The sequence below is a fragment of the Limanda limanda genome, chromosome 15 (genome assembly GCF_963576545.1).
Source record: "Limanda limanda chromosome 15, fLimLim1.1, whole genome shotgun sequence".
Lineage (NCBI taxonomy): Eukaryota > Metazoa > Chordata > Actinopteri > Pleuronectiformes > Pleuronectidae > Limanda > Limanda limanda.
The window spans coordinates 13,848,987-13,875,064 of NC_083650.1; the positions used below are offsets into that span (position 1 = coordinate 13,848,987).

Here is a 26,078-nt window from a genome sequence, read left to right on the forward strand (position 1 = left end):
GAATATGCAAAACTGGCTGAAATGTAAAAAGCTTAGACTTTTGTGTTCAATATGATGGAACTTTTGAAATGCATGCAAAAGGGCTAAGATGGCTCTAGAAATTCGGGGAGAAGAGGCAGTGGGATGTGACAGCGGTGCCCAACTTTTATAACTAGGTCAGTTGATACATCAGTTTTCTCCCCAACCAATGCTCAAACTACAGGGATAGAAAAAACTACACAAGGGATATACTATAATGATACTGTTTTGTCTTTTCACAAAAAGGCTTTTACTCTGGACACTTGGCACAGATGCATGTGTCAAAATTCTAGCTTCCCTCTGTTTTCTCCTCTGTTGTGTTAATGATGATAAATATGTATAAAATATCATTTAAAGTCTGACATTAAGGCAAGATTCAACCCACTTAACCGCATTTGAAGGTTTGTGTTTGCACAGTGATACAACCTGCCATCAATACTCATCCTCTCCCTTCAAGATGCCCAAATAAGCTTCCTCATTACCGGCACAAACCTGTTTACTCTTTGCTCTTCCTGTTCCTGTGTGCACGGCGACCGACGCACACAGTGACGAGACGTGCATGTCCGCAGCTGACCCTGGATTAATTACGCAGAGGAAGGAGTCATCACTTCACAACTTCTAATTAACAGCGGATAAGAGGAGGTGAGGAGGATAAAGGGACGACAGCAGGACCGAGTTTGACATTCAACTGGCAGGATTTGCATCACAAGGCCGAGTGAGCACCGAGAACAAAGCGCTGCCGCTGTAATTCAGTTACACGACTTCTCTTCGGGATTAATTCTGAGAAACAAAAGCCCCATCGATGCAGAGTTGAGGCCACCTGTTGTCAGATGTTACATAACAGGCTTCAGGAGAAGTTACCAGTCTGCTTTCCATCAGGCAAAGTGTCCCTCTGCAAGAAATGGGTCTTCTAAGAAATATCCAGCTCTGGACTGTGAGACTGAATCTCCATTTACATTCTTTTTCCACTGAATTAGCAGCCTCATTTGTTCCTCCGCAGCCGCCGTTATCTTTGCGCGCTCATCTCCAGCACTTACGATGACACAGCGAGCGAAGACGAGCAGCAGAAAGAGAGAAGATCGGAGGTCTTCTTCTTCTTCTGAAGCAACACATCTGATTCGGCAGCTCCTCGAGTCCATTGGGCTCGAGCAAGAATTTCAGGGGCATGTGTGTGATGATCCTCTAAATTATAGATGTGATGTTATGCAATGAAAGCTGCCTCTACTGTACTGGTGATTGTAGAAAATAAAAGCCTAAAATACACTTTTTGAGACTTAATGTGAAACTGGGAGCATTCAGCCCCAAACCACTGGGGTAACTAGAATGGCAGTTAGAGAGCACATACTACCACCAAGGCTGATTGGCCACTTTATCACCATATGGCTCACATTTTCTGAATCAGATATATATACAACATATCCAAAAAAATTCTGCAAACTGTTTACATTAAACACAGGCAAAATATCTATTCTCTAAGCTAAGGAATATTTGTTATCGTATAGATCCTCAAAACGGGCAACCCTAAGTCCCCCTAATCTGTTATCCGTATAACAGTGACAGTGTTCTTCAAAACATGACACGTATTCATGGCCTATATGCTCGCTGCTTTGCTGAATCATCTTTACTTCATGTGCTGGTTTCTTTTGTTACTGAAGCAGGATCATCCGCTGCCCAGTCTTTTTTCCTCCAGAGGCGACGGCTCGGCTCCTCGATGTGCAGCGAGACTCAATATGAATACATAAACACTCACAAGTTAAAAGCGACTATAAGTCTAAATAATCTCATAAATGTAGTGTTCCCTTGGCACACAACCCATTTACATTAAATATTAAATATATAATGATATTCAAGTCCTCTGGGCATCTGATATTTCTTGTTTCCAGTATGTTGTGTGCTATGCATATCACTAAAACATGTAGCGGTGCATAAAAAATGTATGTTTCAAGAGAAGAGGAGCTGGATGGAAAAAAAAATAACTCTGCAAGGCAATGAATTGTTTACCTGCATATTGTACTGTTGTTTTTTCTTCTTTCTCTTTCCTATCTCGGTTTATTTGTGGATGACTGTGCACGTGATCATGTGAACATGCAGACATTTGAGTGTTTATAGATATTCTTGCCCCTTGACTGAACCTCAGGCAACATGACTTGTTCTGTGCGTGCAATCGCTCGGTTTGAATAAAGGTAACATACACATGTGGATCAAAGTTGGACGGTTCTCACTTACAGGTTAATAGCCAATCGCTATTTATAGATATAATTAATTTCTCTGTCTAGCTGTGACAAATTACCACCTGCCGCCTGAACAGGATAATAATGATGCACTCTCACTGTCACAGATCATCAGTGTGGAACTTATTTTCTGGACATTTCCTTGCTTTAACCACCCTTGCTTACTCCTATTCCAGCTGAAGATCTAATACATTTCCCAAGGAGCCTTTCTCAACCCTCAGACAGTGTATGTAGCAACCTGGGTGTCATTCTCTCCTTTGTGATTCTCCACCTTATTGTGGTGAAGAATGATTCAGAAACTGTGCAGAAGTTCTTGGGTAACCACAGAATAGGGAAACCAGGGCCCCCTACAGGAGAGCTCGCCTGAGAGTCAAGAACAACAAAGCTGCCACCACGTGGACCAACCACCCATTGGGAAGGACATCGACCAAAGGCAGGAGCCTGACGACCCTGACCCCCCGGCATTACAAACTAGATGGGGACCCAGGGGTAGACTCATAACTCACTGCTGGCCTGGTAATGCCTCGGATGGATGTCAATCTGGATTCCATCCTTTACTTTGAGTGTCACGTCGAAATCCATCGGCTAGGGTTAGGGTTAGGGTTAGGGTTAGGGTTAGGGTTAGGGTTAGGGTTAGGGTTAACCCTAACCCTAACCCTAACCCTAACCCGAACTTTGGGGAATTTTCAAGAAGGATTTTTTTTTAATTTTTTTATGCAAGTAAAAATTATCTGTACGGAATTGAGCAAGGGAGCGTGCACATTCATCACTATTCCCGTCTTTCTTTTCAGCTCCTGCTGAGTTTAAAGGAGCCATTCTCGTCGCAGTCACAGTCGGCCCCATACCTTGCCCGTCCCTTCCAGCTGTCTTGATACTGGCAGCCGTGCATGTGTACATGGGTTATAGGCTCTCTCCAACCTGCTCTCACCATGCCAACACCCCGAGCTCAAAATAGAATCCAACCTCATTTCATGCCTCGTGAAGCTCTAAATTCGCACCGGAATGGGACGCTTCATTTGCGATAGATAAATTAGGAAAGGAACAAAGTCTGTTTTGTCAAATGTTTCACTTCTGGGTGAAACTTGGCAAACCCAAAGGGACGATTTCACAGAGGAAAAAAGCTTCATCATAGAGAGCACCTCTTCTTTCTGGAGTAAAATACACGTAGGAAAAGTGCAACTTATGAACAAACAAAATGTTTCACTGTAAACCAACACAACCCAATGGGCTGACATGCTGCAAGTAGCAGAGATGAGAAAAGCCTTTCCAGGGAAATAAAAGGATGAATCTAGCAGAGACACACTCATTGTCCAATTTGTGACTTTACTAAAGTGACTGAGGGTTTTTTTCAAGTTCTCTTCATGTTCCATGTTGCACTGCTCCTGCATGTATGAGTGAACCCATCTTCTTTCAAAGCTATGAGTTTTAACACCTAATTCAATTCGCGCTGATTCAAGACATCAACTCAAGCGAAGGGGAAAATGATTTTATTCTCCACTTTACCCTGCAAAGTGAAAAGAGTTCCCCTCGTATCTGTTCCAGTTAACCTGCAGCAATGATATAAAATTCAATTTCTTCTTCTGGAAAATGTCTTATCAGTCTGCGAAAAGGACATTCATCTATGTTTTATTAATGAGATCGTGGCAAGGATTTTTAAGATATTATTTGATTTGGATTCGGCAGGAGTAATCCCCCAACGGACACAAATGAGAGAGATAATTTCATGTCATTGGTTTTCTGCAGCACTGATCGTACCATCGCTGTGCTACTTTACGTAAGAGCTTACCAGTGGAAGTCTGGAGGTCTGTCTTTGCTCCAAGTCATCAATCAACTGCTTCTTTGAAAGAGCAAATGTTGGAGAAGTTTCAATTTCTAATCTTGAAGACTAAATGAGAAATAATTGGCTTTTATGGTACATGTGTATGTGTACTGTAGCTCGATATATTCTGTCCAGTAGTCTAACCTTTCTCTAGTAACCATTGACCTTTCCTTTGATGTGGACATCATCCCACCATCCACGGCCATTTTCAAAGTGCAGCTTGTCTCTCAGTTCTCGATTTTGTTGATGTTCACTGAGAAGCGAATCGATGATGGGTTTTATGTCCGTATTCATGTGTTTATCAATGTATTCCGGTTAATACAGAGAGAGAGAGGTGCGATATGCAAGAATTACAAACATGACATGTTATGTGGCCAGTTGAAAACAATACACAACCAAACATGCCTAACACACACAGGATAAAAGGGAAAAACCTTCAGTATAATTCACCTCCAACTATCTAAAAGCATAACTCTCGTTTAATTCTGTTTTGAGTTTGTAGCCTCAGGCCGGTCTGATAAATGAGCCGGATTTTCTCGTTGTGTTTGGCTGTTTCATACTCAGTGATGCTCGGAGGGACATGACGGCATCCTGCGTGGTTTGCAATCCCTGCAGTCTTGCATTCAGACTATCAGACTGAAAAAGCCAAGTCTCACACTTTCATCCTCTGTAATGGCCTCCACTACTACACCCACTGTGCCTCTCGCTCTGCTTACTCCTGTGTGAAGGAGGACACGTGTCGGCTTGGTGGTAAATGAAACAAACAGGCGTCTCTACTGAGAAGTACTCTGGGCTCCTACATCTCCTGAAATTGTCTGCTTTCAGCATAAGCCCTCCACTCTCGAGCCATAAGCCGTTGCTCCATCACTGTGTCCTGTGTAGTGAAGTCGTGTGCGTGTGCAGCAGGGGGGGGGGCTGCAGGGCTGCGGGCTGACTATGTCCAACACATGCCATGAAATTGTGTGCAATCTGTGACTAGTGAGACTTCGGTCGCCACGAAGCACAGCTGCAGCTATAGGTGGGCCAGAAGGAGCTCAGAGCTGTGTGGATTTTCATCATGGCCTGTTTTGATCTCACTTTAGCTAGCTGCAGGAACTCGACGTTTCCTGAAATCCCAAACGGAGCTTCAATTAACTGAAAATTGACATTTCCCCTGATGGGCCGCGCGCACAGAAAAGATTTCTGATGCAACAGTGCGACACATTGTGAAATATTTTATTCCCAAAACACCGTTTTACTGTCCCCAAATAACTCCTGCAACAACAAGGCTGGTTCCTTTTTAGGGTTTAAAATCAAAATGCCATCCAAAAATAGCTTTGGATTTCACCCATAGATTGTATATAAAAATGGACAACATGAATGCTCCCCAATAGTAAGCTGGAGAAGACTAACTAATGAAGGATGCAGAGGTGTGATCAAGGCTTGATTAATGCAACCACACCAGTATATGATTTTTACTAAAAGTGCCTATCCTCTAATGGAGCATTAACAAAATGTTTTGGGTCGATGATGTAACTTAATAGTGTCTGTCTTTTTTCAGGTAACTTTTTCTCTCCTGAACACGGGCATGATGTTTTCATTTGATGTGAAATGCCTGTCGTTTTAATGGAGAATGGACACTTTTGTCATTACTCACCTTCATATTACTGGAAAAACAACCCACTCTGACAAGCAGCACTTGATATTATAGCTGTTGCGGAACAGCTATTATAATTAAGCGATTAGTTGTACAACAGCGGTAATGTAGAGGCTACTGAGCTGGTTGAATTGCATAAATACCCTGCACATACACTTCAATCTGTGATTTCGGATTGAGTCACGACATTTACAGTATTAAAATATTTATAATATAGACATTAAAGAAGATAAAAATCCATGCTTATAGATAAACAACCCTGTTGAATATTTATATCATAAGTATCAAGTCATTGCTTTTGCAGCCATGGGAGCCCATGTGAGACAATGTAGAATATGACATTTATATTTTTCATCAACTTAAAATGAAAAACACATTGCTCTGCCTGTCCCAGTACAAATTATTCCAATCTTAAAACATGGTCACCAGTGTCCCTGCTCTTCAGTCAGACTCACATCTCTTCCTGGCACCAGAGGTTACCAAAGGCTAGTTCAGATCTGAAGAGCAGCTGTCCTGTGAAGTCTGCAGTGTTCAGATGTTGGGTATCTGCCTAGAAATTCCGAAGCAGCTCCAGAGGTGTTTAATATTGCAGCTTCTCATATGAAATTTATTAAATATGCCACCAGCCAAAGGTTGTCCTCAAGGACCCCCCCCCCCCCCCCCTGAAAGTCTTCACACAAGAGCAATTAACGCACAAATGAACACGGAACTGACAGTTTGTCCTGACACCACCGCAGAGAGACAGAAATCCCACCTGAAGCCACAGAGTTGAGTGAAGCAGAGACAGTAATCTATCCATAGCATCAGCAGCAGCAGATTACAGTCCAGGCGTTTACTGCTGTTCAAATCAAACCCGAGTGACTCAGAGAGAGAAGAAAGGAAAATGGAGAGAGGGGGTAAAAAAAAAGCTGCATCGACAACTTTTTTTCTTCAAAGAATCAACTGCTCCGAGCAACATTCCCACTGTCTGACTCCCATGATGCTCCTCTGCAAACACTGACTCCACTGTCTGCAGCAGCCGAGAGCAGCGAGGAGTTAGAACGCTTTAGCAGCTAATTGTCAGGGTGAGGGGAAAACTGGATGTATCATAATAATGCAGAGGAATGGGCATTTGTAACATTTCTACATCACTATTTTCAAATGCATGAGCGCTTTTCTTCTTGTTCTGTGCCGCATAAACATGGACCTCCAACCTTTGCACTTTGCTCTTTCTCTCTTTTACATGTCCGGGATTTGCATTTGACTGAGGTAAGAGTGTAGTTTGAGATTCAATGTGGATTACTTCCATGTGACAGACTCTGCTCATTCAACTGTGCTTAACAAAATACAGTTTTCCATTCTACGGTACTTTGAACATCAACTCCAGGTTAATGTGAAGGATGAGGAGGAACAGGAGGGATAGAAACAAGATCCATGAGCTGATTCAAGAGGGACACTTCAAATCTGAAGGCCACAAAATGTGCCTCTATTAGTAAAACTACAGTTTGTCACATTATGATTACTAACAGAGAAAAATAATCCACTTTTTAATCACAAATGGAGTATTTAACCCATCCACCCACACAAACCAGACTATCAAACCATATCAGGCATCAAGTGATGCTTGAGAGCACTTTTTGCATTACATCACTGTCATCATGAATTTCACATGTTACCTGAGTGTGAGTGTGATAAGTGTAGCGATGACTAACAGCCCGATTGAGTGGGCATGATCTCGACATGTTCCACAGAAGTTCACAGCATCCATGTGTGCAAATGGACTCACTCTTGTGGCTCGCGTTCCAGGGCTGGTATCCATAGTAGCCGGTGATGCGCAGGATTCGCTCCTCTATGGAGGCGCTGTTGATGTCCTCCACTGAGCGGGAGGACTTGAGGTCCTCTTTGATGGCCTCGTCCACCACCAGGTACTTGAGCTGTCTGAGCTGCGGGCTGATGTCCGACAGCCGTCTGGGGCTCACGTCGGGCGACCTGCGCATCCCGCTGCAGGGAGAAGAACAAATAAAAAACAAAGAGGGGAGATAAAAGGGAGCCTGTAAAACCTGGTATGTGACTTGATGAGATAAGAGTTCTCCTCGGCTAAAGCAGGGGAGTCGGTGCTCTATGTTCCACAGAGAGCGGCGTAAGGGGCCCCTGCAGCGCCTCTCTTCTACAGTGCAGAAATCATCATCCTCCACTGGCTCTGCACAACAGTGTGGAAGACACTAAGCGAAAGTGACCGCTCCTGCAAACTGTTGTAGCCTATACCATGCATCCACTGTGCAACATCACATTATAGGCTTATATAGGAATGAGGAACTAATGAATCGATCGTGAGTGATTTGTAGGGATGGAGGAGCTATCCCGCTATGTATATGCGCACTGGAGCACAAAATTGCGCACAGTCGCATCCTATTAAATGCACATTTTATAATATAAATACTTGTTACCCTGTGTCCACCAGGTGAGTTCAAACGAAAAGAAGATATTGCTGTAACAAAGCTCTATAATATGATGAAGCTGACACAGTGCGGTGACCTGAAAGCCTCTGAGCTGATATGAAACCCTCGACGTGGGAAAACAAAACATTTTGAGTGATGCCCTCCGTGCGTAAAAGTCCCCCTGTGGTGCCAACATCATAAACACAGCAGAAATAAATGTAATCTCACTCCAACTTATTAATACTAGACACATAGATTTGGCTTAGACTGATATTTTCTGCCCTGAAAAAGTCATCTCACTTTATCAATGCACCTGAGAAATCAAGTGCGCAACAGGTCAGCCCTGCGTCCTGACGCACGGCCGGAGGCTTATTTATCTACAACTTTAAATGTCTTACATCGGCATCAAAGTAGTCGGAGGTCCAAGGTAGCACATGCAGTCCAGATGGGGACGACCGACCCGGTCCCACACGGTGCTCTCTCCATCCCCGTACATCCTCACGGCAGCTACTGTGGATCTGAATCCTCATCGAGGCCGAAGGAGACGAGAACCATCATCCTGCTCCTTCTCCTCTCCGACACCAACATATGCCTGGCCACCACACCACAGACTGTCTCTACGTTCAGAGTCTGCAGCGCTCTGCCTGTGGATAGCGCTCGATCCCGGAGGCACTACAACAGCGCCATCTAGCGGATTTCACTGGAACTAATCATCATCTCCAAGTTGGACGTACAGGAAATACGTTGGTGACAGCTGTGACATCTACCACGGGGCCCCAATCATGTTCATGCAACATATCACAATTTCTAAAAGTTATTCTAATTGAAATAAGATGAGACAGCATGCAGTCTCTGCTCTCTCCCAAATCTTCTGTATTCCCCAAAAAAGACCCCTAGTGGTCCCTGCATCTCATTCTGCACATATCTGACTGCACCTTTACTGACTCATCACTCTCCTTCATATCTCCTATGAAGTGTTTGTGATAATAACTTTTCTCTGGCTTTGTTGCTCAAATAGTTGAGTCAGTGAATTACAAAAGAAGCACACATCGTTCTGCATCAGCAAAATTATAAGCAATATCTTTCTGCCCCTTTTCAATCAGAGCATAACATTTTGAAAGGCACAGTAAGTCTCAAGTTAAAAATAAAAGTCAGTGCCATACTCTGAATGGTGATTTCTCTGCATTTTTTGACTGGATTTCCTGTAATTTCTTTTACTTGTGTTGAATGAATATAAAATAATAAATGTGACTAATTTGTTGAGCAGAATATGTCAGAAACTGCACATTTTCAAGCTTTTTAAGATGTTTTTTAGTTTTCCGGTAATGATGTATCAACATAATCGGCTGTTATCGGACAACTTTTTCCCAGAAACTATCACTGTAGCTTTCACAGTAATTCACAGGCAACCGGAGTCCCCTCTGGTCTATTATTCATGTCCTACTCTACATAAAGAATCCATCAGCATTTCAAGATGATGGCGAGATATGTATTTCCAACCCGTGAGTGGAGGTAGGAATTAAACAGTAGAATCGTTCTTTCTTTTCAATAACACTATTACAACGATAAGCTTGATTACCTCCAATCAGAGCCGTGCTTCCAGTAATGGGGTGATTATGTTCACTGGTGGTGATTATGTTTACTGGAGGATTAAAAATCAAGTGACTGTCTTTGCCTCTGTTTTCCAGAAGTGTGACCTGTGCCACATGAACAGTACACTTCTTTTTTTGTTTTGTTGAGAAACTGTTAGCAAAGGAGCATAGATTTGATTTATTACCCTGAAGAACTTTCATTAAGTTTGCCAAAGTTAAGATAATATGCAATATTTTCTGTTGCTTCCTGTCTATGCATGCAAGCAGTAGACATGATCCTGTGGAGTGGAGGTTTACCTTGCATGTGTTGAGTACTGTCCTCCATGCGTCCCAGGTCTCTGGTCCACCGGCTGCATTGCGTCTGCATCCTATTCGGGCTCCTGACTGTGGAGAGCAGCACAAGTGCACTCGCAGTTTGTTTTTTTTGGAAGACAGGTTTTGCATCGATCAGTGGCCAGAGAAAGGGGCTGGGGTGTGAGGCGGTAGGTGTTGGGTGAGGGACCTCTGCTTACTCAAGCAAAAAAGAAAAAGTGGAGTCCAGTCATCAATAACCAGGTCAACGCCCCCCATTGACAGGGAAGGAGAGAGGAGGATCAGGTTTATCCTGCATAATGCACCTCTCAACCTCACAGCTCAGACGAGGCTTAATCCATTCTCACTGTTCACACTGTCTAGTGATATACACTGTTAATAATGTGGACACATTTTTCCCCGGGAGAAACCCAGCTCATAAATATCAAAGCTGTGGATACAAGAAGAAACGGGAGGGGGGGGGGGGGGGGCTGCTGCTGATATATTCAAGTCATTCACTGGCATCCAGCGACACCGTCTTCCACTTCAGCAGACCTCTGATAGGCGGTTTAATTGGTGGCCCAATCTGCAGGGCACTGCACTCCTTTCTAAATATGGAGCGAGAGCTAAAGCCCGAGGCCACGAGATGAACACAAGAAAGGATCCAAACACGCATGAGATAGAACGTTATTCAAATAATCATTTGCTAATGATGCATAATCACACTTCTAATAATCCATTCATTTGATTTCCATGCAGTTCCAATGGATTTTTTTATCCTGTTTATAAAAAGCGCAGTTCTACATCAGGACATTAAGATTGGCTCCACGCCATCAAAAGTCTCAGTCAGCCACGGCAGCGGAATGAAAGGCAGCCATTAGTACTGATGATTAGTGCTGCTACTTGTCAAAATGTCAGTCAGGAGAAGTGGGGTCTAAAGTTTTTCTTGGAGCAGAATTGTTGAGCTGTGCAACGCATATGCAACACGTGGCATTACCTGTCAAGATGTCTGCAGAGCGAAAGGTCTCTGAAGGTCAACTAATGCTGGGATTATAGAATTCTTCTTGACAGGAAGGTTTATTATTCTCGTTTTGTCCCTTTTGAACCTTTATACTAACCTGAGCTTCTTAATTGCGATTTCAGCTTTTTGGATATTGGTGAGGTTTCCTCCTGATCATACGATTCTCCATATGTTTCTACACTAAAAGCATATTTTAAATCGCCGGGTCCAGTTTACCCGTGGTCTCTTTTCCCTGTAAGACTTATTCCTGCATAATTTCAACCTTCAGCTACTTTCTTTGGTAATTTCCACCATTTATTTTTCTTACCCCCCTGAGTCCTGCTGCACACAGTTTTTAAAAAAGAAGTATGTTGTGAATCCTCGCTCTTCTCACCATCAATGTTTAATGCAGCTCCCAGCCTGGAAACAGTGCGACAGACTCCTGACGATTGGCCGATGCGGAGCGAGAAGTGAAACTCTGAGCCAGTTAAAAGGCCCCATTCATCACTGTGTATTTAAGCACTGCAGAGGGGTTCAAACATTTTATTCCTTTTTGACATTTTCTTGACACAAGCAGCAATTTAAAGCTACGACTCTTCTGTGGCAGAAGAAGGTGCTACATTATATTCCTAGAAATGTTAACCCAGCAAGAAGGACGTACATAACCTTTATGGAGTCGGCACCCTGTTGTCCCATGGGCCAGGGTGATTTCTTCAGGCTGTATTTGTTATTCAGCTGCCGTTATTATTAAGGTTGACACACAGCTGGAGAAAAAACAGCAGAATCTCGGAGGAGGAGAGGACCTGCTGGTGCCATTGTGTGTCAAGCCTGAGAACCAGTTATCCACCCAGGCAAACAGCTCTGGTGGGAAGAAAAAATTGGCAACTTCTGTTTCCTTTTCTGGCCAGAATTAACTGCCCTGATTTCCATTCTTAGATGCTCTCTTTTTATTTTTATTTTTTATTTTTTTGACAACTGAAGACAAGACAAAAATATTTGATATAAGTTTTAGACGTAGCCATGCACAGCCTCTTCTTGTGCTGCTATATTAATATTAAAAGACAGCTCTGAGATACTAAGAAAACAACGCTTCAGAGGGGTTCTTTCAGCCGACAGTTTCACAACAGCTCACAAAGACAGCGAGAAATGTGTTTCATTAGCACATGGAGGACGAGCTGTGCTCAGCGTATAGCCGTCAGATAAATGCAAACAGCCACTGATCTGAGTTCCCCTCTAAATGAAACTCATCACTTTTGACTGTTACTCAGTCGCAGCCATGCTTGTTATTATAAACTGAACTGAATGTTATAGAAAATAGAACTACATTTTTTATTCTTGTATATAATGTTATCAGCTATTGTTTGTCAGCTGGATTATGCAAATCAACTGGTTGGATAAACTAGCTGTAAGGCTGGGTTGTGGCCTGAGAAATTAAATTATATGGGCAGATCCCAGAATTTGTTTTCACTTCTCTTTACATTGTTCGTGAATTTCTAAAGATATGACGAAGAGATCTTTATGAAAAGGGTGAATCTTTTTCTCATGAAATTAATCCACAGTAACAAGGAGAATGGATATTTTGACAGTTTCCTGAAAGTTTCTATTTCCATGATGTGTGCTTCTGATGCAATACATATACAAAGTTGCTAATCAGACCTGGCAGAGGTCTGTGATCTCCTAGTTGCTTCGTGAAAATTTAAAAATGTCCACGGTTCTTTACGTGTAAATATCTGCTCCTCTCCAGTCGTATAAATGTCTTCTTTGCTTAGTTGTTTCCCAATTTGGCCAAAAACCGCATGTTTCAGAGCAAAACCCCACCACAGTGCATCCCCCTCAGTCCTGAAGGTTGTCTGACATTCACTGCTTCCTCCTTTTGAATATTTATAACCAATTATTTTCAGTTTCAGGCTGCAGAGACTTGGTGGGAAGGAAGAGAATCACACCACTTTTATTCTCATGAAGCCATGGGACCGAACTGAATCTCCGATCAATCATGTCATTATGATTTTATTACAAATTCTGTTGGTCAAAAACAAAGAACACTTTGCCTTTCCTCATCTAATTAGTTGTCACAGCATTTTCTCAGCGTCTTTTTTCTCATGCTTGCTCAGCTGAATATCCAACTCGGATGTGACCGACCCAGATGTCAGCTTTACTGGGATGACAGAGTGGAAAAGACAGTGGAGAAGAAAAGTGCTTTGTGTGTTCCAGCATGACTCATGATGTTTCTGCCTGTGTCTGATCTCTTGGGAGTACAAGAGCAGATCACATAATTATATATTTTAATGGATTTCAAGTACGTAATAGATGTAGTTGACGGATCAAAGTCTGAGTCACGATGTTCTCAAAGTGTCACACGCTGCAGAGACGGAGGTTTCACTGCAGACAGAGTGAACACCAATGGCTGCAGCATCCACTCGCCCTCTCCTCTTCTCTCTCCTGCCTTCTTCTGGTCCTGTCAGTTCGTCTCACCCCTTATTCAACTGCCGCAGTTCGCATGTCCTGCTGTTTGTCATGTGCTTTTATAAATGTGTAACTGGTCTTCTTTTCAGGCAACACTCTTGTTTTTCAATAAATCTACATGACCATTTAGAACAAAATATAATCACCTCTCCCTCACAGCAGTGAAATGAAACCGCAGTGTTTGCAGTAGCAAATGAGAGCAGTTAGACAGTTGGCGGTGCACAGGCAATGTTTGTGCTTGAGGCCTCCATGCTGCATTCACATAGTCCCAGTGTTTAGTCAGGATATAAATAGAGTTGCTCCACTATCAGAAAGCAGTGCTACAGGGTATAGGTTCCCGTCGTTGCCTCGGTCCAGTCCAACCCACACCCTGTCCCCCGTGACCCCTGAGTCCTTGGACTGGCTGGTGCACGAGGAGCCAAAGTGTCAGCAAAAGAGCTGATGTAAAAAAAAACTGACAATTCTCTCCTGAGCCTTTCTGCAGTGTGAGTCTAGCTTGAAGAAGTGTTTGCTCTTTGTACAACAAACTAACACAAAACTCCTGCGTTATTTATTCTACATCCACCCCTAATGTGACGCCAATTCCTTTAAAAGAAGAGAATTTGATTCATTGAACTGATGGGTTTCTCGATTTCAGCTGCAGCACAGAGGGAAAAAAATCCTTCGGTTTGCAGGATTCAAGCACAAGGCTGTGCTCTTTTTATCTTCACAGCTCAGGCCCAGGTAGTTTCCTGCATTTATGTGAATGATGCAAGAAGATCAAATAGCAATATTAATGCCAAGAAGGGGTTACTGGTGTGTAGAGCGGAGTCTGCAGGGGATACAGTCCTGTTCTGCCCTGATACACTCCTGACTGACAGCCTGCTCACGTCTACTGACAATTGTACTGTTTGTGCGTGGGTACAAATTAAAAGCAAACAAAGGAGACAAACTGCGGGGGCATTGGAGGATGTGATGGCTGGAAGGGAAGGTGTGCTTCAGCTGGGAATGTGCCATGTTTGAGTCTCTCCGGATCAGCAGATGCAAACTCATTGTGTTGAAAGAACAGCCCTCGCAGCTTGTTTGAATTTGCAGCTTTTTATATTCAGCACTGATGTTCTTTTTACATAAAACATGAAGACTCATTCAAATCATTTTTTGATAAAGATGTTACAGAAGCAAGACTGTGAATATTTAGATTTTTATAAAAGAAGGTGCAGTTTTCTGGCGATCACTGCACTTTGTCCACACAAATGGTGCTGCTGCTTAAAATACACCATCAGCAGGACACAAACTGTTTTGTTAAGTGGGCTTGAGTTGCATTCTCTCATTTTCGATGGGATTCTAAACTTTTATAACAAAATAAAACAGCATAAGGAAGGTTAATTTGGAAAGGACAGCAAAATGCAACGCAAATGACAAAAAGACACAAAGTCTGCAATATTATATTTTAGACAAAATCAAAAGACATCAATCAATAAATAACTGAGGAATGAAGCGAGTGCGAGAAATCATGGAACGCGGTCTGCGTAACCTCATAACTGTGAAAACATAAGGAATTTTGTTTAAGATGAGAAAAGAAAGACATTTCAGAAGAAATCTAAATGATGACAGACAATGGATATTTAAAGGTGACTTATTTTGATATTATTATTTGATACAAAGGTGACAATAAAAAGGCTCTGATTAGAGTTAATTAGGCTATAAACAATAAGGAAAGTTACAAATTAAAGCACTTGAATCTGTTCTATTTAGCAGCAGTTTTCAAAGCATGCTCTGTGGTCTGAGTACAGTGTGATCTGTTTAAACCACATTATACAAATGAACAGACCCGGCTGCCATTAGGCGCTGATTCCGAATACAATTATATTTGTACAACATCAATCCGGCAGACAACAGTTATTACCAATTAGTGTGCGCCCCCAGATATGTGTGTTCTCACAACGTGCAGCCAATAAATACTTCTGCCGGGAGCTGCTTCTCTTCTGCTTGTTGAGGGGGGGCCTCATCGTTATTCAGGCAGTTTAACTTGACAACGCCGTCGGCTCAGCGGCTCTGCAGTGAGCGGTGTCTGCACATCAGAGGTATAATTATACTAAAAAACAAAGACCTGCTAAGGATTTTTCTTTTTTGTTCTTTTAAAGTTGTGAGGCGAGGGGCAAGCTTACTAAACATAGCCAGATACATTAACTGTTTCCTTTTCCTATAAATATACAATATGCTCTATGGTACTGGGATGAAGGCAGCGGAAAGGAATTAAATAAACACCCACTGCTCAGGAAAAAAAATAATTGTGTAGAGATGTGCTTCCTTCTTGGTTATTGCTGTTTCTTTGTGCGACTGTCTAGGGTATCTACAGAACATACCCTGAAAATGTAATTTATTTTTCTCATGTTCGAATAAAAAAACATAATAAACAAGTAGCGTTGTCCTTTCTTCTTTAATAAGGGCCACGTATGAGTCTGATGTGCAAATCATTGCCATCTATGCTCAGATAAGAAAATTGGAGGCCTCTTGTTCACCAACTGCAATTACTGCTCTTCTGTGATGAAGATGTGCTTGACATCCTCCTCCAGCTCATATTCAAAGACTGGATGAATGAGAAGAATTTGTATTATACGTGTATTCGAGTACCAACATTTTGATTCTTTCTTTTTCTTTTTTTAAAGCTACATAAGATCCCGGAGATAATCACATTCATTTCCATTAATTCTGCTCTTCTTTCCAGTTCACTGAAGTGGTTACTGTTGCACAAAAGCTTGACAACCATCCACAGCTCTCACCCTCGCCTGTATTAATTTAAATTACACTCTTTTCGTGAATATGTTGATTCAGAAGAGACTTAAGACTCCACCATATGGATGCAGTAGACCGTTGAATTATGAATAAGCTTCACTCTGCAAGTATTTGTGCTTTTAATACTTAACATAAAAATTCAAAATCATGTACTTAATAAACTATAGTCAACTAGAAAAGTTAATGTTTTACTTGAATACATATTTGTCTAATAGATTTTAGTTTTTACCTCGGTAAAATGTTTGAGTACTACCAGCAATGTGTTTTGGTAGAGAGCTTCTATACTGTAGTAGCTATGGATGAAATAAGAAGTCAAACGAAGTAGTAATAAACCAACACTTTATTTAAGACACACTGAAATTGGACAGTTTATGAATTCACCTCTTTTTACAGAAAAGGTACATTCCTGTACAATATCTGTACCGTGACACTAAACTATTCCCAATTACATGTCAGTTTTGTCAGCACAAACACATAATGTCGGTATACTTCTAATTGTTATCCTGAACTCAATGTTCAGTCCCTAAAAATGAACTACGTTACCTGACAGCTCTCACCAACGACATGATGACAAACTGCCAAACACAGAGACAGAAGCTGAAGGGGTTAAAAGCGTTGACATCTACAATGTATCTACAGAAACATCGTACAATCAGAGAAGCCCAGACTTTTTTCAAGTTATTCCCTTTTTCTCGGCAGACAATATGAACAGCGTCACCGCTTCACAGTTTGCATGAAGGCCCAGACTGGTGACAAGAAACAAGACAATCCCACTGATCTATAAAATACATTATCACAGATGAGTGACACAGTCAGAAGCTCATTTTGCAGGTGCTCGTGACACCTTGCTGCAACTCACCTGTACACGCACTGTTTCATATATATAAACACATTATCACTAAACTAACAAGAGCCAGCGGAGCAGCAAGAGGTAATGCTGAACTCTGATCAGGCCTAGAATCTCCACGTAGCGAAAAAACGGCATCAAGAAACACTACATTCAAGACTTTTTATAAAACACTGCGACTGTGTGTCGATGTAGCGCTGCAGCAATGAGAGAGATGAGGTCAGGAAATCGGCAGGAAACAGACACATTGTTAAAACAGATAACAAATGCATATCTAGGATGGATAATGCTATTAAATAAGTACTTTTTGCCTCCCGCTGAACATACTTTTAAAAAAGATACAGAGGAGTTCAATGTCCGTGTCATACAAACAAGTGTAACTGGATATCCACCAATTATGGAATGATCAGAAATCTGGAGATAACTCCTGCTGCTTCAATTTACAGTTTCAAGTTCCCATTAATGTGCTGATTTTTAAGTACATAATTACTTTCATGAATCATTAACAAAGTTTTGTAAACCTTCCTCGTCCCATATCTTAAAATATACATTTGGACATTTAAATGATGTAAATACAGTAAAATAGTTTCTGTTCAGTGTCTTTTCTTTGAAAGAGAAATCACCAAGCCTTTTACAGATCATCTACAACAGAGGTAAAATCATCTTTTCCATTAAAAATATCCCTTTGGAACCGTGTCCCTTTCCTTTTAGAGAAATCCAAGTAAAACCGTATTTTTTTTTCTCCTGTACCGCTGCCTGGTTCCAGTGCATGTGCAAACTGAGCACTGTTTATGGACAGTAAAATACAAGGGGCCCGTCTGCGCTCTGTGGTTCCCTTTTTAAAATGGGTTACAACCCCCCTTCCCTTTTTGTTTCCTCACAGTCCAGCAGACATTAAACCTTTCAGACAAATCAATAAATTATAGTGCTTGTCGCCACACTTTGAAATAGCACTGCAACGTGTTGAAAAAAACATAGACGCAGGCAAATATTTGCCCCCTCACAATGAAATGTGACGACGTGGAGTGCAACAGTTAACACGTCTTTTAAAGATGAGCCAAAGAATGCTACAAAACACAAAACTGCAAAGCTACGCTGTGTTCTCTCAGATGCTTCTGTTCAGGATCGACTGTAGCCTTTGTTTTAGTCAACAATGGAAGCCACATTATGCAATGGAGCATTGGGCCCCTGACACTTTCAAAAACTCTTAGAAATATCAACAGGAGCCAAATGAAAAGAAAACAATTGGGGCATTTCAGAGATTCTCCACCAACAAACTCGGACAGAAAACACAACATGGTAGATTAAAAGCTTTCATGTCAAAGTTTCACCGTAAAAAAATATTTAGAAAAATCAGTTAATGTATCTACTGGTTTTATGTTGTGTTTGCACTTTGGCTCATCTTTAGGTGTGTTCCTTCAAGATGCCATTATTCCTCACATCTTTAACCTGATAATGTACAGTCCACGTACCTGTTAAGTTACTATAACATACACACACATTTATGTACTCATTTTGTGACGGACTACAGATAATTGTCCTATCATTCATCTAGATTTAAAAGACCAATTACTTTCTAAAATGTCCCTAGATATGCAATAAATAATCCAGCTCATAAAAGAGCTTAGCTACTGTGAGTCATAAATACAGCAGAAGGCGAGTCTTCAATTGTTTGCCTATAGTGTAACTGTTAAATATTCATTTTTATCTCTAAAGTACTTAAATTCCAGTTTCGGCTGCATAGCGCTTTATGTCTTGGTAAAGGAGATTGTTTCCTTATTGTGAATCATCATAAGCTAGTTTCACGACTAAAATTTGCAGGGCTGAGCTTTGCAGAATGTCTACAGCTGAGACCTATGATCTACTGATTCTATCTAGTTTTACGAACATCACTCCAACTTTTTTTATTTTACTACTTCCATAGATGTTTGCTGTGTCTTTACTTAATCATGGGATCGTCGTTGGGAAAGACCACAGTGGGGACGCTCACAAACGACTGGTTTTTGCCTTCGAAGTGGACCGCGGCTCGGTCGGACACTGTGGTGAAGGACAGTTGGTCGTGGTCCAAAATGGCGAGGCGGTCCTGCGGCTTCTCCTTCTTCAGGTAGAAGATCTTCCTCAGCTGCTTCAGCTGCTGCAGCTCGCAGAAGGTCTCCAGCACCACCAGCATGACGATCAGACCCAGGATCAGGTAGACTGACGAGACAAAAACGCACAGGGAATGAGAGAGATACCACAAAAGATGAGTAATAAGCTGCAGAGAATAGTATTTTTAACAGTTGCCTTTACTCTGACATAAATCCCATTTACATACATAGGACTTGACACAATCTTATCTTTTATTGTATTATTGAAGAACTACCGGTCAGTCATTCGATTAGAAAAACCCAAGAATTGAATTTTTTTTCTCTGTAGCTCTGCTGTTTACGTGGACAGACACAAGAGGGCAGTGGCTTGCTAACCATCTTAACATGAACAGTGCGTGTGCTTGATTGAATGGTCACACAGAGGAAACATTTCAGATGAGAGTGAATCCCACTTGTGTTGTCCTCTATTAAGCCATAACACAGCTTCTTTATTACCATTTATACAAATCGTGAGGTTGTACAGCTCTATCTGGGACATGTTGAGTCTTAAAACTGGTTTAATGGAGCCCTTATTCCTAGAGGAACATAGTCTGCAAGTTGCATGTTTTACTGAGTATTTGCGATAATAAGAGAGAGAATATGTGTTTAAAGAGAATATGGGGCAATCACATAAGCAATGAGTGCTTATTACCTAAATCCACACTTCGGCAAATGGCACCACTCCTTGATATCAGCTCTTTAGTTTTTGCATATGACAGTAGTGCCACTTCCGGTATGAACATGCAGTTTTCCACAGAGAAGGTTATTCAAAAGTGTCTGTCATTTTGTACAAAACACATTCTGTCCCAGCCGCCTCTCCCTCCACAGACCGACGCATTGTGCCACATCGATGACGTGCCTGTGACTGGTGTGGACAACACGCCCACATCACACATGCAGTTACAGTTCTCTGGCGTAATGCTCCACGTTCGTCCACTTTGCCGACACTGTGGGTTTGTTTTTAATTCTAGTCCCCATTAGCCCTGCTGCTGACATAGGCTGTGCAGGTCACCCAGAAAACTCAGTAATCGATGTCTGCGCTTAAGCCGTGGCCCAGTTTGTATCTTGCACTGTGCTGATATCGTTGTTTTATCTTACTGGGTTATGTGGCTTTAAAAACATGCAGGCTGGTGCTGGACTGTGGCTTTGTCTGCAGAAAACAACAGATTAACATCCAAAGGGTAGAACAATCCCAGCTCATGCCACTTAAGCATTTCAATAGGTTTTTGATTATTTAAAATGTATTGATCAGTTTGAAGGAGCAGTGGTGAATTTCTAGTTATTGTGTTGTGTGTTTTGTAACAGCAGCCTATTTTAAAATCTAAAGATAATCAGATTTTAACTCTGACTACTTGTATATCTTTCAGGGCAGGATTTATGAAACTCTATAACTCCTCCTTCATTGCATCTCTAACACCAAAGTCTTTTGTGTTAAGTCAAGCTGAGATAAGGCTACTATACTTACATGTATATTACAAGCTAGATCCTAAACAGGTGTATATGCCTGTACATCAGGGTTAAGTTAAATCATGTCCATCAGGTTGAAGCCTAAATGAGATCAAGCCTGTGCAGAAGTTGACCCTTAACTGTGGAGGAGTCTAACCTTCCACATCAGGACCTCACTAACTCTGGTCTCTACTTAAACTCACCAGAAAACGCATTCTTAATCTCAGGTTTAACAGGTTGAGACTTGTATTCTTGTGGTTTTATCTTATTTTACTTTTTATTCAATGTCTGATTGTTGTCTTCTTGGCTTTTGTTCAGTAAATTGATTCGGCTTGACTTGATCAGTGTCAGTAATAATGAAAATAAAATTTGTTTTATACTATATAGCATGTGGCATGACACATTATTTAACCTGATATGTCAGTCGACAGGTCAAAAAAACACACCCAGCTGCTTATGTCACAACATAGATCAAAGTTCACCATCGCCTGCTAGACATAATATCCTCACAGCAGCCACTCATTTCAACATTAAAGTCTGGGAAGTCTGCATTGCTTTATAGCTCAATGAGGAAGAAAGTGCTGCTGTACCGTAGAAAATCAATGGAACATTAACATCCTCTGTGAAAGAGGAAGTATCAGACTTTATGAGAGGTGTGATACTGATTTGAAACACAAGCAATACGAATATCACTTCCTTCGGCCACTCTTTCGAATCCATTGTCCAATCTGCTGTTTAGTACAATTGAAAATACCTCAATAAGGATGAGAATAAACCTTACAGCTCCTGCTACCTAGCTGTGGAAATGCAAAGACTCATCAGGACTTACATGTGATGCCCACTTTATAGAGCTCCCTGAACCTCTGGTTAGAAGCCTCTCCGGGTACGTAGTCTCCCAGGCCGATGGTGCTCAGTGAAATGAAGCAGAAGTAGAAGGACTCCAGGAAGTTCCAGTTCTCCTCCAGCGCCGAAAAGATGGCGGCGGGGATGAGGAAGAAGCAAGAGACGCCCAGCGTTGCGAGCAGGGTAGCGTGAACAATGGCCACCAGGGGCTTGGACAGACCCCAGCGCGTGTGGATGAACTCGATCGGCCTCCGCGTGCTGAACACCATGATCCTTTGAACCACGGCGGTGAGGAAGAGGAGGGTGAAGGGAATGCCAATCATTGAGTAGATGATGCAGAAGGCCTTCCCGCCGTCCGACAGAGGCGCTGTGTGACCATATCCTGTACAAAAACAAAAAAGTCTTATTAGAGAACATGTCTAGATATAAATAAAGACGATGCATCTCCACTTCCTTCAACTAGTCCGTGCAGTGGTGATCGAGGAATGGAGCAGCGGTATCAAGAGAGCGCCAGGATAAATGGCAGATATCCTACTTGTATTTTGACTTTTCCGTTTAGTCCATGTCCCATCCACTAACATGGAGGGGGCAGGATTTATGACCTACGGTGCAGCCAGTCACCAGGTGGCGATTGAGACATTAAAGCAGTCATGTCGTCCATCTTTATATAATTTAAAATCTACGTTCTAAACTAATTGATACAGTATATTTTAGCTCTGATCTTACAGACTATTTGAATCATTCCATAGTGTCCTATTTAGTTTTACAGTTTTCTCGCCTGCAACACTTTTATTCTTACATTTGTGCTCTAGTATGTGCTCTTATCTAGTGCTGTAAAAAATAAAGTTTATTATCATTGTTACTATAAATTTAAAGTGATGCCCTGAAACAAATGATAGGAACATGTGTCCGATTGAAACCCGATTTCTGGCGTTGTCCGGTTTCAATCGAAGATCCATGTCATGTAACTCCACAAATCTAGATTTCTTGTGTCCGACTGAAGTCGGATAACCACCCCCAGATAAGTAGATCGGATCTGGCTGTATATCGGACAACGCGCGCATGTAACTCTGGAAGCTAGACAACAACTGGAGAAGACGTCTTTGCGCATGCTTGAGATCCTGCCCCCCCCTCCCTCCCTGGTCGTGACCCGGAAGTCGACACGTAGATAAAATGTCGCTGCCCGGTGCCGGCCGGCACTCGCCATTACCATTCTAATCAAATGCGCCGTTCGCATTCGCAGTACTCCTAGAGTAAACATGCACAACATCATGTAGAGGGACGTAGCTTTACCTTGCTCTCCGTTCGTCATCTTTCTCGCATGCTGAGTTGAAGGCTGTTGTTGTTTTTGTGTTGCTAGTGGTGACGAGGTCAAGCGGAAATGGCTGGATCACCACTAGCTGTAATGAAAACAGCGCCACCTATCGTAGCGGGGTATGAAATGCTTTCGTACAAGAGTCGGATTTCTCAGTGCCATGTACCCTGAGATAGAGCAGTTAACCCCCCATGGATAGAGAAACCCGATTTCGGCCGAAATCGGGTTTCTGCCATCATGTAAACGTACTGACTGAAACAAGCTACAGGCTAAGATCCAGCAGTTGCAGTTGAAGGACGATCACCGAGATCAGTCGAGACGTTATCTCATGCTGATGACAAGAGCCTGACATGTCCTCATGAAGTGATCCTAACATCAGTGTCATAAATACCACAGCCCCCTGACATACGTGTGCAAATGAGGAAATGGCTTTCTCTTGCAAAAAAGTGGCGCTAAAAATACCAAACAAGTTCAGCTCCTATAACACAGCTAACTCTATGGGGAATAAAATGAACGCATGACTGTAAACTGGGTCCTGCCCCTTTTTAGCCTCTGGTGAGAATTAGAGGTAAAGCCATCGTGGTGTCTGGTGATATGTGTTGAAACAACCGTGTTATTAAATATCCAACAGTAATGGTTAGCGGGTATAAAAGGCTCTATTTGATCTGGATGTCTGTCAAGTTTCTGTTTATCCACCATCCACAGAATCTTGATGAGACTTTAACAAGCAGCCTGACAGCTTTAAGGCTTTAAGGTGTATCTTCACAATCGCATATGTTGAAACTGCTCAGATAAGTGCTGCCATGAGGTCAGACTAAAGTTCTATAGGTTTCAAGGCTAAAGTCACACCCTTTTTAAACGCTAGATAGCTCTGTGTGGAGTCAGGCAAAACTGTCTAGATGTCCACAGACCAAATATTAATTAGAAACTTAGTGGTGGGGAGATGGTGATCCAAGGTTTATGTGCTTTATAGGCCTGCTTCTGTCTGGAATACACAAATATATACACTGCAAGAGGCCTGTTTACAGAAATGACTGAGCTGGCGTGCAAAGCCATGTTTAGAATACATAATGAGGTGGAAAAACATATAGGTTTTGTGAGCAAATTACCGTAAGACAAAGGGTAAATGCCTCTAAGCTTTACGATGATAATAGAGCTTAACCTATATTGAGTGAATTGGCCCATATGAGCCTTTCACTCAAACTTTCATTTCACAGAATAAACAATGTGCATTTGTTTACATTTTGTCCAACAAATAACTTTATATTTCTAGATTCTACATATTCTACTCTATTTTAGTTTTATCAAGCCTCAGTTACATTTCCTTATCACAAGGGTTTGAGCTGAGGAATCACTTCCCTTTTTTTTTTTTTTGACATATGTTATAGCTGATAAGACCTGGGCAATAAAACGGTATCAGTGATTATCACAATACAGTTTTCATTGATAGCAATTTAATACTATATCAACATAATGGCTATTCATTGTGTAAGAACATCGAGTTGGTATAACTCATAACTGATCTGCTTATGATTGTAAGTCTCTGCTCATACAGAAAAGATATGAACATTTTAATCTTGATATAATTTTTTTCCATGCCGCCCAGAACTCCAGCAGACATTTCGTTATAGGAGTTTTTTGACTCCGTTATACCGGCATCAGCCCCAGGGAATCTATATTGGTCCGACTCTAGTGAAGCAATTTGTGAATGTAAATTCAAGACATAGTTTTTGCTTCAAAGGATAAAATGCCACTAAACTTGACTTGTGTGTTTATCCGAGGATGAAGCTACAACCAGCTACATAATCTAAAATCGTTGGATATGTTGAAGTTAAGTAGGAAATAACATTTAACATGATTTTTTGTGTAACATGGTGAATCCACTCTGCATCTGTCACATACTGGGGACGCGGGTTTTGTTTCCACTACGCGCTGGTGACGCTCCGCAGGCCTCTTCATGTTTGCGTGCCCTGGGGGGGTGGCTCTGTCAAGATGCAGGTCCCCATGTTTGGCTTTCAACAATGAAATGTTGACAGATGATGACACAGGATCCCACCTCAGGGCTGATTCGGGTTTTGTAACACTACACACACACAAACACACACACACATCCCCCCACTCTCCCCACCTGGGGACCCTCTCACCTGTGGTGGACAGCACGGTGCTGGCGAAGAACAGCGCGGAGGTGAAGTCCCAGTTCCAGTTCTCCGAGGCGTTGTTGAGGATGGAGACCCCGTAGTTGCTCGCTTCCAGGGCTTTCTGCAGGAAGAGCTCCAGCCGCTCCTCGGTGAGGCAGTCGTTCTCCCGGAGGAACTGCTTCTTCAGGCCGCGCAGCTCCTGCCGCAGCAGGTCCTCGTAGGGCAGCTCCACCGAGGAGAAGACCACGGCGCCGAACACCAGGTAGAGCACATAGCCGAGCACCAGGGAGACGAAGTACCAGGTCGATCTGTGGCTCTGGATCAGCCGCACGCAAGAGTTGCTGGTGAAGGACTGAAGCATGTTGTCCCCCAGGAGGTGTGTGGCCTGGCCGCGTCCCGGGTGCAAGTGGATCTACGGAGGGAATCCGGGTTCGGTTCGGTTTTGACAGACGGGAAGAGATGTTGTTGGAGACAAAGATCCTCCGGAGACTCGCCACCCTCCGCGCAACCTGCTGTGGCTGCTGACGCGTTCAGGTGCAGTCGGAAAAGTCACAGCTTGGGGACAAAAAGAGGGCAGGGTGAGCATAGTCCTGCCCAGTCGGTTTCACCATACACTGTATCTAAAGATGTTTACACATAAACTGTATCTACAGACTTACTTACTGTGGTGTGTTTTGTGCAAGCATAACTATAAACTGTATTTTTTTTATACAATATAATACAAAACTAAACATAAACAGGAGACAAATGCATACATTAACCTTTATCCATGTCACTAATCTGTCACCAGAACTGCCTGTTTATATTGATTTGATTTTATGTTTCCTATATGTCTAGTCATGTATTTTAAGTTTAAGTTTTATTTATTTTTATTTTATTTTTACTATTTTTTTAAATACACTTACATCTGCTGTACCATAATTGTACAGGCTGTTAGTCTAATGCACAACTTTGTATAGCTTCAGTTATTTATATTAAAATCTATAAATAATGTGTATTTGGGTTCATTACTCTGCCTCAGTTACGTATCTCTCAACTACTTAATACCTTAAATATTTTTGTTATGAATATATCCTTATGCACATACTTCTTTTCAGTGACAGCTGTGTAGTCCTTGTGGC

The 26,078-nt window shown here is 42.1% G+C and overlaps 2 protein-coding genes across 2 annotated transcripts in view; both read right to left on the reverse strand.

The window, feature by feature from the left end:
• slc35f3b (solute carrier family 35 member F3b) overlaps positions 1–8,617 on the reverse strand; it is a 50,638-nt gene extending 42,021 nt beyond the window's left edge. Inside the window, exons 1-2 of the mRNA XM_061087726.1 lie at positions 8,520–8,617; positions 7,470–7,684 (exon numbers count right to left, since the gene is read on the reverse strand). Of these exons, the coding sequence (XP_060943709.1) occupies positions 7,470–7,684; positions 8,520–8,617 (313 nt within the window). The remainder of the gene's footprint in view (positions 1–7,469; positions 7,685–8,519) is intronic.
• A 7,964-nt stretch (positions 8,618–16,581) lies between these two features.
• kcnk1b (potassium channel, subfamily K, member 1b) lies at positions 16,582–25,454 on the reverse strand. Its single transcript, XM_061087244.1, has 3 exons — positions 24,964–25,454; positions 21,491–21,886; positions 16,582–19,285 (listed from the first exon to the last, which is right to left on the reverse strand). The coding sequence occupies exons 1-3, from the start codon at positions 25,316–25,318 to the stop codon at positions 19,029–19,031; spliced, it is 1,008 nt and encodes a 335-aa protein (XP_060943227.1). The 5' UTR covers positions 25,319–25,454; the 3' UTR covers positions 16,582–19,028.
• Positions 25,455–26,078: the final 624 nt, after the last annotated feature.

Excerpts from the sequence above, each read along its gene's own strand:
- kcnk1b (XM_061087244.1), bottom strand. The coding sequence starts at position 25,318 with ATGCTTCAGTCCTTCACCAGCAACTCTTGCGTGCGGCTGATCCAGAGC. Across the intron at positions 21,887-24,963 it reads CACCGTGCTGTCCACCACAG|GATATGGTCACACAGCGCCT; the intron begins GTGAGAGGGTCC and ends GTTTTTGTACAG. Across the intron at positions 19,286-21,490 it reads CTATAAAGTGGGCATCACAT|TCTACCTGATCCTGGGTCTG; the intron begins GTAAGTCCTGAT and ends TTGTCTCGTCAG.